At 52.3% G+C, this 15,949-nt stretch overlaps 2 protein-coding genes across 3 annotated transcripts in view; both read right to left on the minus strand.

The window, feature by feature from the left end:
* The window catches only part of ITGA10 (integrin subunit alpha 10), a 70,089-nt gene extending 58,596 nt beyond the window's left edge, over window positions 1-11,493 (minus strand). The window contains exon 1 of one of the 2 annotated variants that reach the window (XM_084613282.1): window positions 11,421-11,493. The gene's annotated coding sequence lies outside the window, so the exon portion shown is untranslated. Of the gene's footprint in view, window positions 1-3,386; window positions 3,527-11,420 lie in introns of those variants that run through there. The other variant, XM_084613280.1, reaches the window with a different exon arrangement.
* Window positions 4,257-11,367, minus strand: LOC311512195 (toll-like receptor 2; the record flags this gene model as incomplete). Its single annotated transcript, XM_084613283.1, has 3 exons — window positions 11,245-11,367; window positions 7,363-7,456; window positions 4,257-6,790 (listed from the first exon to the last, which is right to left on the minus strand). The coding sequence occupies exon 3, from the start codon at window positions 6,762-6,764 to the stop codon at window positions 4,257-4,259; it is 2,508 nt and encodes an 835-aa protein (XP_084469409.1). The 5' UTR covers window positions 6,765-6,790; window positions 7,363-7,456; window positions 11,245-11,367.
* Window positions 11,494-15,949: the final 4,456 nt, after the last annotated feature.

Here is a 15,949-nt window from a genome sequence, read left to right on the forward strand (position 1 = left end):
TTGAAGTCAGAGCCAGTATGAATTCGGGGACAGCTGGTTCGAAATACTAGCGCCTTATATACATTTGTTCTCACAAGTAGTTATTTCACCCTCCCCGCCCCCAGCACCCCGCAAAAAAAAATCTGTAAAAGTGGGGAAACAGAAGCACCCAGAGAGGATCAGACCCACAAGCAGAACTCTGGAGTTGGGCTTCCCGTTCTAGACAGTGCAACTTCTTGTAGGGAGGCCAGCCCCTAAGGAAGTCAATGAGGGGGGCGGAAATAGAAGCTCGATTTCAGATGTCTGAGTGTAACTTGGAAGAGATACCCCCGCCTCCACCACAGGATCAGAACGGACTTCCCTGCCATATTCCCAGCGAATGCTAAGTGCATGGGCAACCCCGACAAGAACTGCCAGTAGCCCCATTCGGCTGGGCCCCCTGCCCCACATTTCAGCAGGCCTGGCCTATCATCTCAGGAGCTTAGTAACGCAGGCCAGTTGGAGACCCCAGAAACGGATCACACTAAGGCAGGGGTGGGCAAACGACAGCCCCTCAGGGCTTTGGAGCTGGCCCGCGGGATTGCCCCCCCCCCCCCGTGGAGGCGCAGGCCCTGCACTGCTCTCCAAAGCGCCGGGCACGCCCTGGGAGGGGGAGGGGCCGGGGGGCACATAGGGATCCGTGCATTGCCCTTGCCTCCAGGCACCGCCCCCGCAGCTCCCATTGGCCGGGGACAAGGAACCGCAGCCAATGGGAGCTTCAGGGGAGGTACCTGGAGGCGTGGCAAGAGTAGCACATGGAGCCCTGTGCCCCCCCCCCGGGGCTGTGCAGGGACATGGTGCCGGCTGCTTCCCGGAGCGGCATGGCATGGGGCCAGGGCAGCCAGGCAGCCAGGGAGCTTCCACCCCAGAGCCGCTTTAGGTAAGTGGCGCCGGGCCAGATCCAGAACCCCTCCTGCACCCCACCCCCCAACTCCCTGCCCTGAGCCCCCTGCCTGCACTGTACACCCCCAACCCCCTGCCCTGAGCCCCCACCACACCCCACGCCCCTCCTGCACCCCAACCCCCTGCCCTGAGTTCCCTCCTGCACCCTAACCCCCTACCCTGAGCCCCCTCAAACTCCGCACCCCTCCTCTGCCCCAATCCCTTGCCCTGAGCCCATTTCTACACACCACACCCCCTCCCACTCCCCACACTTCCTCCCGCACCCCAACCCCGGCCCTGCATACAATTTCCTCACCCAGATGAGGCCCTCAGCCCAGAAAGTTTGCCCTCCCCTGCGCTAAGGGAACCCCTCTGCTTTCCATGAGTCACAATGCAAAGGCGGCGAAGCTCACAGGAGACTACTCGGCCCCATGGCAAAGATCCCCAAAGGGGCAGGGCAGATTAGTCCCATGGTGTCGACTCAGTGGGCTGAAATGAAACCGGTCATCTCTAATGGGCCCTTGTGGTTAAAGGTACAGCATAAATACATTACATAAACTAGGGCTGACAAGCGATTAAAAAAAATTAATCGCGATTAATCGCGCTGGCAAACAATAATAGAATACTATTTATATAATTGTTTTTGGATGTCTTCCACATTTTCAAATATATTGATTTCAATTACAACACAGAATACAAAGTGTACAGTGCTCACTTCATATTTTGATTAAATATTTGCACTGTAAAAATAAAAGAAATAGTATTTTTCAATTCACCTCATACAAACACTGTAGTGCAATCTCTTTATCATGAAAGTTGAACTTACAAAAGTAGAATTATGTACAAAAAATAACTGCATTCAAAAATAAAACAATGTCAAACTTTAGACCCTACAAGTCCACCCAGTCCTACTTCTTGTTCAGCCAGTTTGTTTACATTTGCTGGAGATAATGCTGCTCGCTTCTTGTTTACAATGTTACCTGAAAGTGAGAACTGGCGTTTGCATGGCACTGTTGTAGCCGGCATCGCAAGATATTTACGGGCTAAAGATTCGTATGTCCCTTCATGCTTCAACCACCGTTCCAGAGGACGTGCATCCATGCTGATGATGGGTTCTGCTCGATAACAATCCAAAGTAGTGTGGACCAACACATGTTCATTTTCATCATCTGAGTCAGATGCCACCAGCAGAAGGTTGGTTTTCTTTTTTGGTGGTTTGGGTTCTGTAGTTTCTGCATCAGAATGTTGCTCTTTTAAGATTTCTGAAAGCATGCTCCACACTCCATCCCGATCAGATTTTGGATGGCACTTCAGATTCTTAAACCTTGGGTTGAGTGCTGTAGCTATCTTTAGAAATCTCACATTGGTACCTACTTTGTGTTTTGTCAAATCTGCAGTGAAAGTGTTCTTCAAATGAAGAACATGTGCTGGGTTGTCATCCAAGACTGTTAGAACATGAAATATATGGCAGAATGTGGGCAAAACACAGAGCAGGAGACATACAATTCTTCCCCAAGGAGTTCAGTCACACATTTAATTAACACTTTTAAAAAAAAATTTTTTAACAAGTGTCATCAGCATGGAAGCATGTCCTCTGGAATGGTAGCCAAAGCATAAAGGGGTATACGAACATTTAGCATATCTGGCATTTAAATACCTTGCAATGCCGGTTACAAAAATGCCATGCAAACATCTATTCTCACTTGCAGGTGACATTGTAAATAAGAAGTGGGCAGCATTACCTCCCGTAAAGATAAACAAACTTGTTTCTCTTCGCAAATGGCTGAGCAAGAAGTAGGACCGAGTGGACTTGTAGGCTCTAAAGTTTTGCATTGTTTTGTTTTTGAGTGCAGTTACGTAACAACAAAAATCTACATTTGTAAGTTATGCTTTCAGGAGAGAGCTTGCACTACGGTACTTGTCTGAGGTGAATTGAAAAATACTATTCTTTTGGTTATCCTTTGTACTGTGCAAATATTTGTAATAAAAATAATATAAAGTGAGCACTGTACACTTTGTATTGTGTTGTAATGAAATCAATATATTTGAAAATGTAGAAAACATCCAAAATATTTAATAAATTTCCATTGATATTGTATTGTTTAACGGTGTGATTAAACCTGCGATTAATTTTTTAAATCGCAATTAATTTTTTGGAGTTAATCGCATGAGTTAACGGCTATTAAAATCGACAGCCCTAAAATAAACGCAACAGAAATACGTTCTTCCGCTATCTGGCTCCACGAATCCCGCTCGGATGGGCTCAGATTGCAGTTTCAAGCACAAATGCCCCCTTCCCCTCCCCACTAGGGACCTCCTCTATCCAGCCACATCACCGGGGAGATGGAAGATTTTGCCACTGGAACTTCACTGGCAGTTTTGCTCATGGTACGAGACTCCAGCTTGGTGCGCCATAGCCCAGCAGGAGTCAATGCAGCTGAGAGTTGGAGGTCAGTAAAATAAGCAGATTTTTGGCAGAGGCATACCTGGAGCAGATAAAGGTGCCTGTTTTGGTCACTTTCAATGATCAGAAGTGCAGAGTGCTCAGGTTGTGGCTGCTGTACGGACCGATCCCGACAGCCATGATTCAAGACACCTGGAGCGAAGAAACCTCAGTCAATGTCTCCTCCGCGGAGGGTGCCGCTCACTCAGGAAAAGGGTCAGCGGAAGCTGCACGCAGCACTGATGTCCTCGAGCGGGTAACAGCTGGGACGTAAGCGGCTTGTGCTGCAAAGGGATGAATTTCACCCAGATACTAAAGTGCACAAGCCCTAGCAAAGTTGTATCCTTCCATTACGACTTGCCTGGCAATACTTCTCTGGTTAAACCTTCAGGAGAAACGAGAGGTGGCAGGATCACAAACAGCGGACACGCAGGTTGGCTACGTTCTCGGAGTTTGCCTTGCACGGCAGACTCGTGCTGACCTCGAATAGGGGGGCTCCTTACTCCCAGCCCAGGAGCTTAGGGTCTCCCATTGGCTAGCGGGTAAATACAATGCATTAGGTAGTACTTAGGTGCCTTGATATTTCACGTGCTCCTTTGAAAGGGCACCGTATTTTCAGAGGGCGGGTGCTCAGCACTCTAACTGAGAGGCTCCTTTAAAAGGGGTCTCGAGTCAGGCCAATAAGATCGTTGCTCCCTTCCGAAAAATCTGGGTCTGGAGTTTAGTAGCCGTTCATGCCTTCCACTCTGTTTGGTCACAGTGCATAGGGAATGGAATACTGGAGAGCTGGCCAAGACCTGGAGCAATGTTCTTCCCACCACATCTGCAAAGCAGGACATCAGCATGCGAATGCACTGTGCGAGACATGTAGCTCAGGAGCAGGGGCAGCATGGAGCTGGAGTCCAAGCGAGCGCTAGCTTGCAGGGCTAGCCACGGCGTCAATGGCAGTTTCCTCTTCAGCCAGATTGTCCACACTCTCATCTGAGCCCAACTCCACGCTGGCCAGCGAGACCTGGTCCTGGCTGGGCTCGGCCACTCCTGGTTTCCCCAGCACATTCCTGAGCTGTACCCAGAAGAAAGGCTGCCGGCTAGGCTCCGAAGGCCATTCCAGGTAAGTTTTGGTGCTCAGCATCTTCCGCAGCTTGCAGAACTTGTGAGGCAGGCTCTGAGGATCGATGGCCTCCTTCACCACCAGGATGACGTCCTCGTAGCCCAGCCCCACGGCCCGCTGGTGGGCGAAGTAGAGCTCGTAGTTGCACCACTCACTGTCGACGAAGTTGCGGGAGAGGACGAAGATGATCTTGTAGCTGCTCTCGATGTTCTCGATGATGTTGTCGATGATCCACTTGCCCGGTGTGAAGTCCCTCTCATGGATGCAGATGCGGTACGGGGGGCTGGAGCTCTCCAGCCGCTGGAGCAGCTCCTGCCTCACCCAGTCGGCGTCTGAGCAGCTGTAGGAGATGAAGGCGTGGTAGGTGTAGGCCCGAGTGGGGTGAGCGTGGCGGGCACGGTACTTCGAACGGACGATGCGGTAGGTGGCTTGCAGATACCACAGCACGTCGAACCTCCAGCACAGCACTATGGTTGCAATGATCACAGCGGCCGTGACTGAGACAGAGATGGCCACCACCACCCTCACATCGCACTCCGTCACCCCCGGGGTGTAGGCAGCCACGCCCACGTCCAGCAGGGACTCTGGATGGAAGCACGTCCAGCCCCCAGGCCAGTCCAGCAGGGTCAGCTTACCCTTCCTCCGAGTCTCCTGCAGGAAGCCGTAGAGGTCACAGGTGCAGTGATAGGGGTTGTTCCCGGCCTTGAGGCTGGTCAGCTCTGGCATGTTGACGAAGGAGCCCTTGCTGATGACACCAAAGGAGTTGCCATCCATGGCCAGTATTCGCAGGCTGGGGCATCTCCACTCTGAGGGAATGAACTTGATCTTGTTTCCACTCAGCTTCAGCTCCTGTAGGTCTTGGCAGCGGACAAAGTAGCTCATCTCCAGCCGGTCCAGCTCAGAGGAGGACAGGTCCAGGTAGTGAAGGGTGATGGGCAGGCACTTGAAGATCTCCATGGTAACAGTGTTGTGGTCCAGGGCCAGCCAGACCAGGCCAGGATTCCACTGGCACGCCGTCTCCTTCAGGCCCCCGATGCGGTTGTGGCTGGCGTTGATATGGGTCAGGCGAGGCCAATTGGCCGTGAGCTTAGCCACTACGGACAGGCTGGTCAGCTCATTTTTGGCCATAAGGAACCGCTCCAGTTTGGGCATGATGTCCTGGTAGTTGCAGCCCTGGTTGTAGATGTAGGCATCCCTCAATCGGTTGTTGGAGATGTCCAGGGTCACCACGTTGCGCATCTCGTCCCAGGTGTCGCAGGGCACGAAGTTGAAGTTGATGTTGAGAATGGAGAGGTTGGCCACGCCGCTGAACCAGGTGAAGGTCCAATCGAAACGCAGGACGTCGGGGTTGCTGATGTCTTTCAGCAACAAGCTGTCTAGGGTCAGGTTGGTGATGCCTGCTTCCGAGCGGTTCCACTGGGAAGAGCGGGCGAAGTCAATGGCCATCAGGGAGAGGTCACGGATGCTGGACTTCTGGATGTTCAGCAGGGCCAGACGTAGCAGGTTCTCGTTGAACTTGCCCCGGTAGAAGACCAGCTTGCTGGCTCGCACCTCGGCCAAGCCAGAGAAGAGATCTGTGGAGTCAGTGTAGTAGGTGAACTCAAAGAGGTTGCGGAAGCGGAGGTACTGCAGCGGCTTACCCCTCAGGTCCCGCAGCATCATGGGCAAGGCCTGGGCATTTTTGTCCAGGGCTATGTCACACCACAGGGTTGTGGTATTGAGCACCGAGAATGCCCCTTCTTGATACTCCAGTAGGCTGGACGCTGTCTTCAGGGCAAACTTCTGCAAGGCTATATCCCTCAGCGGGAGGAAGTCCCACTTGCCGACTGTCTGGATCAGAGACCCACCCATGGAGAACTCCTGCAGGTTCCTCAGAGTGCTGAAGACCTCGTCCAGAGTTGAGCGGAGGTACAAGTTGTTGGACATGTCCAGCCGCCTCAGTTTCCTCAGAGGCTTCAGGGCCAGCGAGGGGATCCGGCGCAGGGAGTTGTTGAATAGGCTGAGTTCCTCCAGCTGGACGTTGGAAACGAAGGCATGTTCCACGATGTGCGAGATGTTGTTGTAGCCCAGGTCCAAGCTCTGCAGCCGGGTCAGCGCTGAGAAGTCCCCTGCGGTGATCTCTTTGAGCTTGTTATACGAGAGATCCAGTCTGAGCAGGGTGCAGGGAAGATGCTGGGGAACGCGGTTCAGGTTCTGACCCTTGCAGGTGGCGATTTCATTGTTGGCAGAGACAAGGCACGGGTCAGCCCCGTCTGCCAGTCCCACGATCACCAGGCACAAAGCTACGCACATGCCAGCTAGTGGGCGCATGGTCTTCTCTTCACATGTTTGTTCGCCTGAAAGATTGAGAGAGTAGGACGTCCTGTGAAATGCCCTCTAACGTTACTTTCAGAGACCTGTCCGCATGCTAACGTTCACCTGTAGAGCAGAGACCTCTACCACCCCACAGTACGCTCTGCACCACTGAATTACCAATGGTTCGTTTTGCAGATTGGACATTTACAGCAGCACAATCCCTAGCCCATTGAGACATCCAGTCCAGCATCCTGGACCAAGCCATTGGCCTGTAGTCCCACCCCCCAAGACCCCACCTCCTATCCGCCTGCCCTACCAGATCCAGCTATTAACCCACTTTATTCCCTCCACCTCCTTCCTGCCATGCAGGACAAGCCAATGATGCCTCTAGCCCCATCTCTTTGCTGCCTCAAAGACAGCTCCATCTAGTTCCATATCCCCCACCACCTAACATTCTCGATTAGATCACCGTGATCCCAGACAGAGGTTGGATATTGGCCACTCCCATCCGGCACTTCACTTCCCACAGTTCCATGGGGCCAGCGATCTTTGTGTTCATTTTACCCCCCGGCTAACAGATCTTGGCTCAACAATGGGAGAGAATGCCACTTACAGAGCAAGAGGTGCTGCCCCTCAGGTGACAGATGGGGAGCTAAGCACAGCGCTGCAGGGGGCAGCTGTCCCTTCCATGCCAGCCCCAGACAGTCCTAGATCAAGAGAGAAGCAGCATTTTACTGGATGCAAGTAGCAACACAAGATGAATCAACTGGGCTCACTAGCCACCCATTGTAGACATATAGGGTAACCAGATGTCCCGATTTTATAGCGAAAGTCCCGATTTTTGGGTCTTTTTCTTATATAGGCTCCTATTACCCCCAACCCCCATCCCGATTTTTCACATTTGCTGTCTGGTCACCCTATAGACACAGGTTGGGGAGACATGCTGTGTCTCAGACTGGCTTCTCGGACCAACCCCCACCCCCATCTTCTGTGCAATGCTAGAGGAACACGGCAGCCAGAGGGAGACTTTCAGAAAGTACAAATGGGAGGAAGATAAACCGCAAGGAAGCTGGGTCAATACCCGGATACTCACAATGGGAAATGCTTCCCACAGTATTCTATGTATATAAATCACCCCACTGTATTTTCCACTGAATGCATCCGATGAAGCGAGCTGTAGGATGAGGGGTTGGGGGTGCAGGAGGGCGAAAGCTTATGCTCAAATAAATGGGTTAGTCTCTAAGGTGCCACAAGGACTCCTGTTCTTTTTGCGGATACGGACTAATATGGCTGCTACTATGAAACCACAGTATTCTGTGTCCCCTGCCGCTCAGTCACATGGGAAGAGGCTATGCCAGCGTGAAAAGCACGGCTTCTCCATCACTCAGGACGGACGCGTCTTCACTGCAACAGATAGCAGGCGTTCGTCCACTTGAGCTAGCCTAGCTCAGGGCAGAATGCTTCCCATTCGAGCTACACAACGAATCCTGCATCTGGGCAGGGGTTAGGGTCCCTTCTAACCCCATGGTTCTCCAGTTCTACAATTCAAGCTGCCACAACCCCCCCTGCATTCGTCACTTGAGCACCAACCTCCTCGCTCCTCCCACGCCAGCCCGTGGGCCACCTAGCTCAAATCTAAAGCACAACTCAAGTGAGTGATTTGTGTGGGAGTGGGAGTCGGGTTAGGGCCAACCTGCAGTTATAGCTCAAACCGACAACGCACTGAAGACAAACCCTTGGCGTCTTTACAGCGAGACGGGATGTCTCTAGGAGACCCGCTCGAATGGATCCAGAAGTGGTGGTGTTTGATTGGAACAGGTTGAAGTATTTCGTTCAAGACTTGTTTTGGCAAAAGATGGGTTTTCCAAGAGCGATGGGAAACTGAGTAGTCAACACTTCCCCTCCCCACCCACACGCACCCCCGACCTTGAAAACTTCAGGTTGACCACCGACATTTTGGCCAAAAACATGGCTTTTTTTTTTTTTAATTAAAACTCAAAATCTGGTCAAGAAGAACTGACTGAAAACAAAGTTAAAGATTTCCTGACCATCTGCAGGTTCACAATCACAGGTGAGATTTCCTGGTCTGCACTATGTGGGAGGTCAAGCTACAGAACCATATACCGATCCTCTCTGGCCTTGAAATCCAGCTGCCCTTTGTGCTTTTACAAGTCTGGAGAGAGCGTTCACCTTAGGATTTCTATTGCAACTTTCTTCCCAGAGGACGGCAAGTTGTAAGCAGTCTCAGAGAGCCCAGCATATTGAAGCATTAACTATGGGTTATTCCTGAATAACTCCATGCGCTGAGTCTTATTCCAGAATAAGTGTTTTATCCCTGTTTAGCTAAACCCAGAGATTAAGATAAACAGGAACAAGGCACTCTTGTTCCGGAATAGAGTATCCGGCACCTTGCACTCTTCAGGAACAGCTGTACCATGTGTACACAAGCCCTTAAACCACCACTGAAATGCGGCCACCTCTGAAGTGGAACGAGAAGGGGAAAAAAACAGCTACAGAAATCACCTGTGTAATTGTCCAAGCTTGCCCTTCTCCTGTATCCTCATCTACCCTACTGTTTGTTCTACACTTGGTACATGCTTTTAAAGCAGGGGTGGGCAAACTACAGCCCGCATCCGACTCTCCAGACATTTTAATCCGGCCCTCGAGCTCCCGGCGGGGAGCAGGGTTGGGGGCTTGCCCCACTCTCCACAGCTCCCAGAAGCAGCGGCATGTCCCCCCTCCAGCTCCTACATGTAGGGGCAGCCAGGGGGCTCCGCATGCTGTCCCCACCAAGAGCCGCCCTCACAGCTCCCATTGGCTGGCAACCACAGTCAATGGGAGCTGCGGGGTGGCGCTTGCAGACAGGGTACTGTGGAGAACCACCTGGCCATGCCTTTGCATAGGAGCTGGAAAGGGGACATGCCGCTGCTTCCGGGAGCTGCTTGAGATAAGCACCGCCCGGAGCCTGCAACCCTGAACCCCTCCCGTGCCCCAACCCCCTGCCCCAGCCCTGATCCCCCTCCTGCCCTCTGAACCCCTCAGTCCCAGCCTGGAGCACCCTCCTGCACCCCCAACCCCTCATCCTCAGCCCCACCCCAGAGCCCATACCCCCAAGCTGGAGCCCTCACCCCTGCCCACACCGCAACCCCCAGTTTTGTGAGCATTCACAGCCTGCCATGCAATTTCCATACCCAAACGTGGTCCTCGGGCCAAAAAGTTTGCCCACCCGTTTTAGAGGGTAAGCAGTTTGCGGCAGGGATGAGCCACGTGCTAGCTACTGTACATATACATTGGGGTCCCTCCCAAAATCCTGATAGCATCCCAGTGCCCCTAGTCATAATATCAGGTAGCTTTACGTCAACTTCAGTTTTCTTAATTTAGATTGCAACGCTGTTCACACCATTACAGTACATTACGCGGGGCAGCGATGCTCCCCAGATGCAGATTTCTTCGGTGTCTTTCTTCACGGTCTTACAGTGCTGCCATAAAACACTTGGACCAAGTTGTAACATCCATCATCATGTCTGGTTTCACATTGGGGGAGGGGTAGCTCAGTGGTTTGAGCAGTGGCCTGCTAAACCCAGGGTTGGGAGCTCAATCCTTGAGGAGGCCATTTAGGGATCTGGGGCAAAAATTGGGGATTGGTCCTGCTTTGAGCAGGGGGCTGGACTAGATACCTACTGAGGTCCCTTCCAACCCGGATAGTCTATGATTCTATGACTAGTTCAGAGTGCCCTGGCTAAAATCCAACACCAATAACTCTAGTAAGCCCATAAAGCTTTCTGGAGTCGTCGGAAATGAAAGCCACTCGACACATTGATGATATTAATGAAAAACTGCCCAGGAAGCATTCACTTCAATTAGATTCAACTTTCAGACCTCAAACCCTCCGGTGCCTTTCTAAAACGAGTCCCTCCCCCATGTGATTTTTAAAAAAAAAAATCAAACCAAAACCACCAGCCTGGTCTGCATAAAGTAGACACTTTTTTGCTAAAGCTATTTAGTCAAACCCCCAGTTTCTTGGGGGGCAGGAAAGGGAAGCAGTTGAGATGGAAAATTATTATTGGCATCAGTATTTCCATATCACAAGTGTTACGTGACCAGGAGACGTTTCACCACCGCTCTCAAGCTTTGTGGTTGCAATTTTGGTTGATTAGATCATTACAGGACAGTTGAGGAGTCTAGTAAACATGTATAAATGGTCTAGAAAGGCCATTTAATAGGGAACGTGATTTCAGTTGCCAGCTATCTGAAAGCGGATGCCATGGTTTTAGGAGAACCGAGATTGGCTCCCCAGGGGAGACAGGAAAGGAAACGCAGATGACTAATATGATGCCGCGGGGCAGGCCCCATTTAGCACCAGACTGGAGGCAAGATGACCCATGCACTGGGGGGTCAGGAGACAGGCGTCTATTCCCAGCTCTGACACCTGGGGCAAGTCGCTGCCTCCTGCCTCAGTTTCCCCATCTCTAAGGCAAGGGGTAAGACGACTCACCTTTGCAACGCGCGTTGCGGTCTCTGGAGCAAAGCACCACCAGAGGTCTGGGCTTGTTTGGTTTTTTAATATAGTTCACTTTTAGAAAGGTGGCGTAGGCAGGGATCTTCTATTGGCAGGGAGCTGGCCGGAATAATCCCCCCCCCCCCCCGCCACTTGCCCGGTTTCCAAGGCACCTTTGTCTCCTGCAGTCACGATCCAGTGGGAACAGCCAATGCGGCGTGGAAGACAGGAACAGGCGCTGGCGTGTAAACGCTTTTCCGCCGTGCCCCCCCCCCCGCCGCCCCCCACTTCATCTCCAGTGGCTGGGGCCCGGGGCGCACACGCCAGCTCCCCCTTCAGCAACTCCAGGGCGCTGCCAAAGCCCGCGATGAGCCCCCATTGCGGTTCCCACGCCGAGACCAGAATCCGTCAAGGGGGATGGTCCAGAAACCCCCCCCCCCCCGGCAGCTGAAACGCCGGGTGACTGCAGCGGGCAGGGCGAAGGGGCGCACCCGGCCGGCCCCCCCTTGGTCCTAGGGGATCACACAGGGCTGGGGGGACTTTACTCGGGTCCTTCTTTGGGCACGAAGAGGCAGCTTCTCCTGCAGCCCCCCCATGCAGTCCGGGGGGCTTTGCTGATCTATTTCACCCCTCGGCTAGGTCCCGGGGGGCCACCAGCCGGGGCTCCCCTCTGGCCCCAGCACGCCACCCATCCTGCCCGGGTCGGCCTCGGAGCGACTTGAGCTGGGCTTTGGAGGAAGCTGATTTCTAGGCTCGGCAGGGTGGGGCGCCACCTCCCTCTTAAAGAGACAGCGCGCCTCAAGGATTTTGTTTTCTCTTCCCTTCTCCCAGACCCTCCCCCCACCCCCCACCCCCAAACCAAACAGGGAATTGACCACCCTGGCTGCAAACCGGGTGATATTTCAAGACCATAAAAGCACCAATAACATGCCGGGTTAGCGGTCTGGATTGCAGTAGCTCCTAAGGGCCCTGGTCGTGGGATCAGGGCCCCACTGCGCTAGGTGCTGTGCAGAGAGGAGCTTGGGAGGGAAATAGGGAGGCCAGAGGGGATCAGGCATAGAGAGGGGAGGTGCTCTCCTGTGTCCCAGCTCTGTGCACTCGCTAGGTCATTTCCCTTACCCACTTACAAGAGAGAGATTAGGGTGTATTTTTGGCCCACTAAATCACTGGATTAATGGCCCAGTATCCCCTCTCTCCAGCGCTTGCTGCTTCAAAAGAAGGAGGAAGATCCCAAGACAGGCTCACCTGTCCCCAAGGAAGTTTCTTCCTAGCCCCCTGGCCCCCTGCCAGTTAGTGGTTAGCTCATGCCCAGGAGCATGGGGGGTTTGCAGCTGGCACAGGGCAATTGACCCCTTTCAGGGGAGATGGACCCAGCCCAGGTGAGGCTGTGGGACTGGCCTGTCAGGTTGGGGTGGCATCGATCCTTTTGTGAGCAGGTGAGCCAGCCCTGCAGCTCACAGTAAGCTTTGTTAAAAAGGGTATCCCTCTAATGATTGCGGAGGGAGGGGGGATTGTTGTCATATGTTTATATGGATAATCCTTTAAGTCTCCTAAAGTCCTGGGCTTTACCATATCCTGCAGCAGGGCGTTCCACAGATGAATTATGCACTGCGCAAACTAATTCCTTTTCATCCAGAGCCCTCAGTAAAACACTCTGGGCTCTATTGCTGGAGAGTGCTCTGTTAAGAGCTGGGTGTTATGACTTCTCTTGTGAGCTCTCCAGAGCAGGTTCTGTCTCTCTGCTCCCTGTTGGCACAGCACCTGGCACTGAGGGGCATGGTCCATGACACCACCACAGTCCAAATAAAAAATCCCTGCGTAAATTGTTCCAATGGCCAATTACACTCCCTGTTGAAAATCTGCATAGCGAAGGGGCAGTGAGCTCAGAGCTAAGAGGCTGCAAAACCTATACTCCGCAATAGAGGCCATAAAGAACTGTTTACCCAGAGTTGGATGGAGAGCCCAGGATGGGACAGAAACCATAATAGCCATAAGGATTTTGCAGGAAGCCGTCTCCTCTCTCAGCAAGAACAAACAAATGTCTTCATTACGGGAAGCGAGACTGCCAAGCAGCAGCCAATAGCTGCTGTCAAAAAACTATGTAGGCAGCGAATGCCTGCTGGATTAACCCCGGGCCCTTTCCATGTATAAATGCCCGACATTCCTTACCTGCATTGTGGCGTGACAGATGACGATGCCCTGCACCCAACCCTTATTTGGACCAACTGTTTCAGCTTGCCCAGACCAAGGTCTCAGCTCTGCCAGCTGGAGCCCCTGGTCTCTTGTTTAACTGAGCATGCACTAGCCTGCTGCAAAGTTTATGCTGTTCTGAACCCATCTTGACATAACAGACATCCTGGGAAACTGGGCCTTCCAGCCCAAAATCCAGAGGGCTCCCTACTGTCCCATATGGTCATCAGCCGCTGCTGAGATTGCTAGGCAGTGCCCAGCTTTTTGATGCACCAGGGGAGGGAGAGGTTCAGAGCAAACAGAGATAAATCTGTCCCTCGCAGGTGTATTTAACGTTACTTCCCAGGCTGAGTCAGCCCCCAAAAGCAGCCTCAGCAAGGTCTAATTATAGCCAGTTAAGGGTTAAACCAATGGTGCATGTCAGCCAGGACTGGTCAGTGGCCTATATGGAATGAGTGTGGCAGGACTCATCCTGGTCACCCACGGCACACAAACCCCAACACTAGGAGTGGCACCAATTGGCTTTCCTTGTGGCCAGTGCCAGCAGAGGCCAAGGACTGGATGGGCCACAGAGGCCGAGCCACTCCCTTCTCCAGGGCAAGGGCACGTCCCATCAGTGGAAGCTTGCTGCAATCCAGCTGTATCTGTTGCCACACCTTGTGGCACCCTGAGCCATGAACTGGGCCGGCACATCCCACCTAGCACAAAGATCCAGCTAGCAACTGAAGCTGGAGAGATTCGGACTAGAAATGATGCCCCGTTTTAATTGCTAACCCTTGGAAGAGCTAACCTGGGGGTTTGGGGGACACTCGCCAACACTGGAAATCTTTAAATCAAGACCGGATGTCTTTAAGAGACACGCTTGAGTCCAATCAGCCATTATGGCTGGATGCAGGAGTTGCAGTATGACATTCTCTGGCCTGAGCTATACAGGGGGTCAGACATTGGGCTTGTCTACACTTGGAAATTAACCAAAATAGCTATTCTGGAGTAGTGATCAGCTCCCGCATGGACCCTTGCTCCAGAGTAAATTCACATAGGGGCTTATACCAGAATAGTACCGTACTCCTCTTCTCATAAGTTTCCCAGGGCAGATGAGCCCTAGGTTGTCAGAATGGTCCCGTCTGGCGTTACAATCTATGAATCTGAGAGGGAGAGGATGAGGCTAGAAGAGATTTCCAGAAGAGAAACTCTCATTGTTGACTTGCTTGGCTGGAGGTCAAGCCTTCCTTTCCTTTATCTTTACCAGCCAGGAAATCTGTCCTTAGCCTGGATTTATGCTGCATGGTTTCTAGATAAGGCAGCCCCGCAAACATTCCTGGGCAAGTAAATCATGAGTGGGTGTATGTGTGTGTCCATCCCACCTCAACCACAGCAGCTTAGATACTTACAGCTAACGTATCCCTTTAGCTTGTGCTGTTAGGGCTTGGTTTTTGAGGGTGTTTAGCTACCTAATGCTGCAGATGGGCACCTGGGCACCCGACTCCCACTGAAATCTCACTAGATGCCTGAAGAACTTCTAAAGTCCAGCCCTTGGTGCTGACGGTCCTTTTTTGATCCCCGCTGTCGACTAGAGCATGCACACATGTTAAAATGGTCATGATTTGTTGACAATTCTTGCCCAGCTAAATAGAGCAGCCAGGCAGTAACTGGCATCCTCCCCTAGGGAAAGAGAAAAGGGTGAGGATTAGCTCTCTCCTGGAGGACCGTAAACATTTAAGACAGCAATTTAGTTGTGTCTCTTCAAACTCCAGCCAGGGTAGGACACAGCCGCGGGCAGAGGGCAACCGTCAGAGGGTTGGTTCCAGTTTCTCCTGGCTGCCCCACAAGCTAGTTTCTGGTGTGTTAGGCACAGAAATCCCCACCACACTGGGTAAAGCATTGCAGTGAGAAAGTGTTTTGGTTACAGATGGGACTCCAGACTTGGACAACCTGTGGGGAAGTTCAGAGCCAGAGCCTTGGACTCCTCTCTGGTGCCACACACCAGTCGTGGGGGACAGGACATTGGCTCATCTTGCTAGTGAGAAGCTGTTTCTGCCACTAGACAAACTTCCATAAAGTAGCAGGGCTTTTGTTTTGTTTTGTTTTGTTTTTGGACACGCTCAGCACCCAGAGAGACTGCGGGACTGCCCCAGGGAGCTGTTGGGAGCCATTCCCGCATTCCCAGTGTCATATCTAATAAATACTGCAGCTCACAACAGCCACTGTCTTGTCTCTTGGTGCTGGCAGAAGTGACTAATTGAGAGCAGATGAGGGGAAGGAGGAGTTCTGAGGAGAACAACAGGCTTTGTATAACTCATCATTCACAAAAATTCTTCAATGCTCACCCGCCTCCACAAGCCAAGCTATATGAATAACATCTATCTCCTGGGGAGGTTTGTCCAATGCAATTCACACACACACACATACACACACAAAATTCTGTTCCCAGCACTGTCACCAACTAGCTGTGTGCCCTTGATCAAGTTGTGTCACCTCCCTGACTCAGTTTTCCCACCTGCTAAAATGGGGA

The sequence above is a fragment of the Lepidochelys olivacea genome, assembly GCF_965140295.1.
Source record: "Lepidochelys olivacea isolate rLepOli2 genome assembly, chromosome: 24".
Lineage (NCBI taxonomy): Eukaryota > Metazoa > Chordata > Testudines > Cheloniidae > Lepidochelys > Lepidochelys olivacea.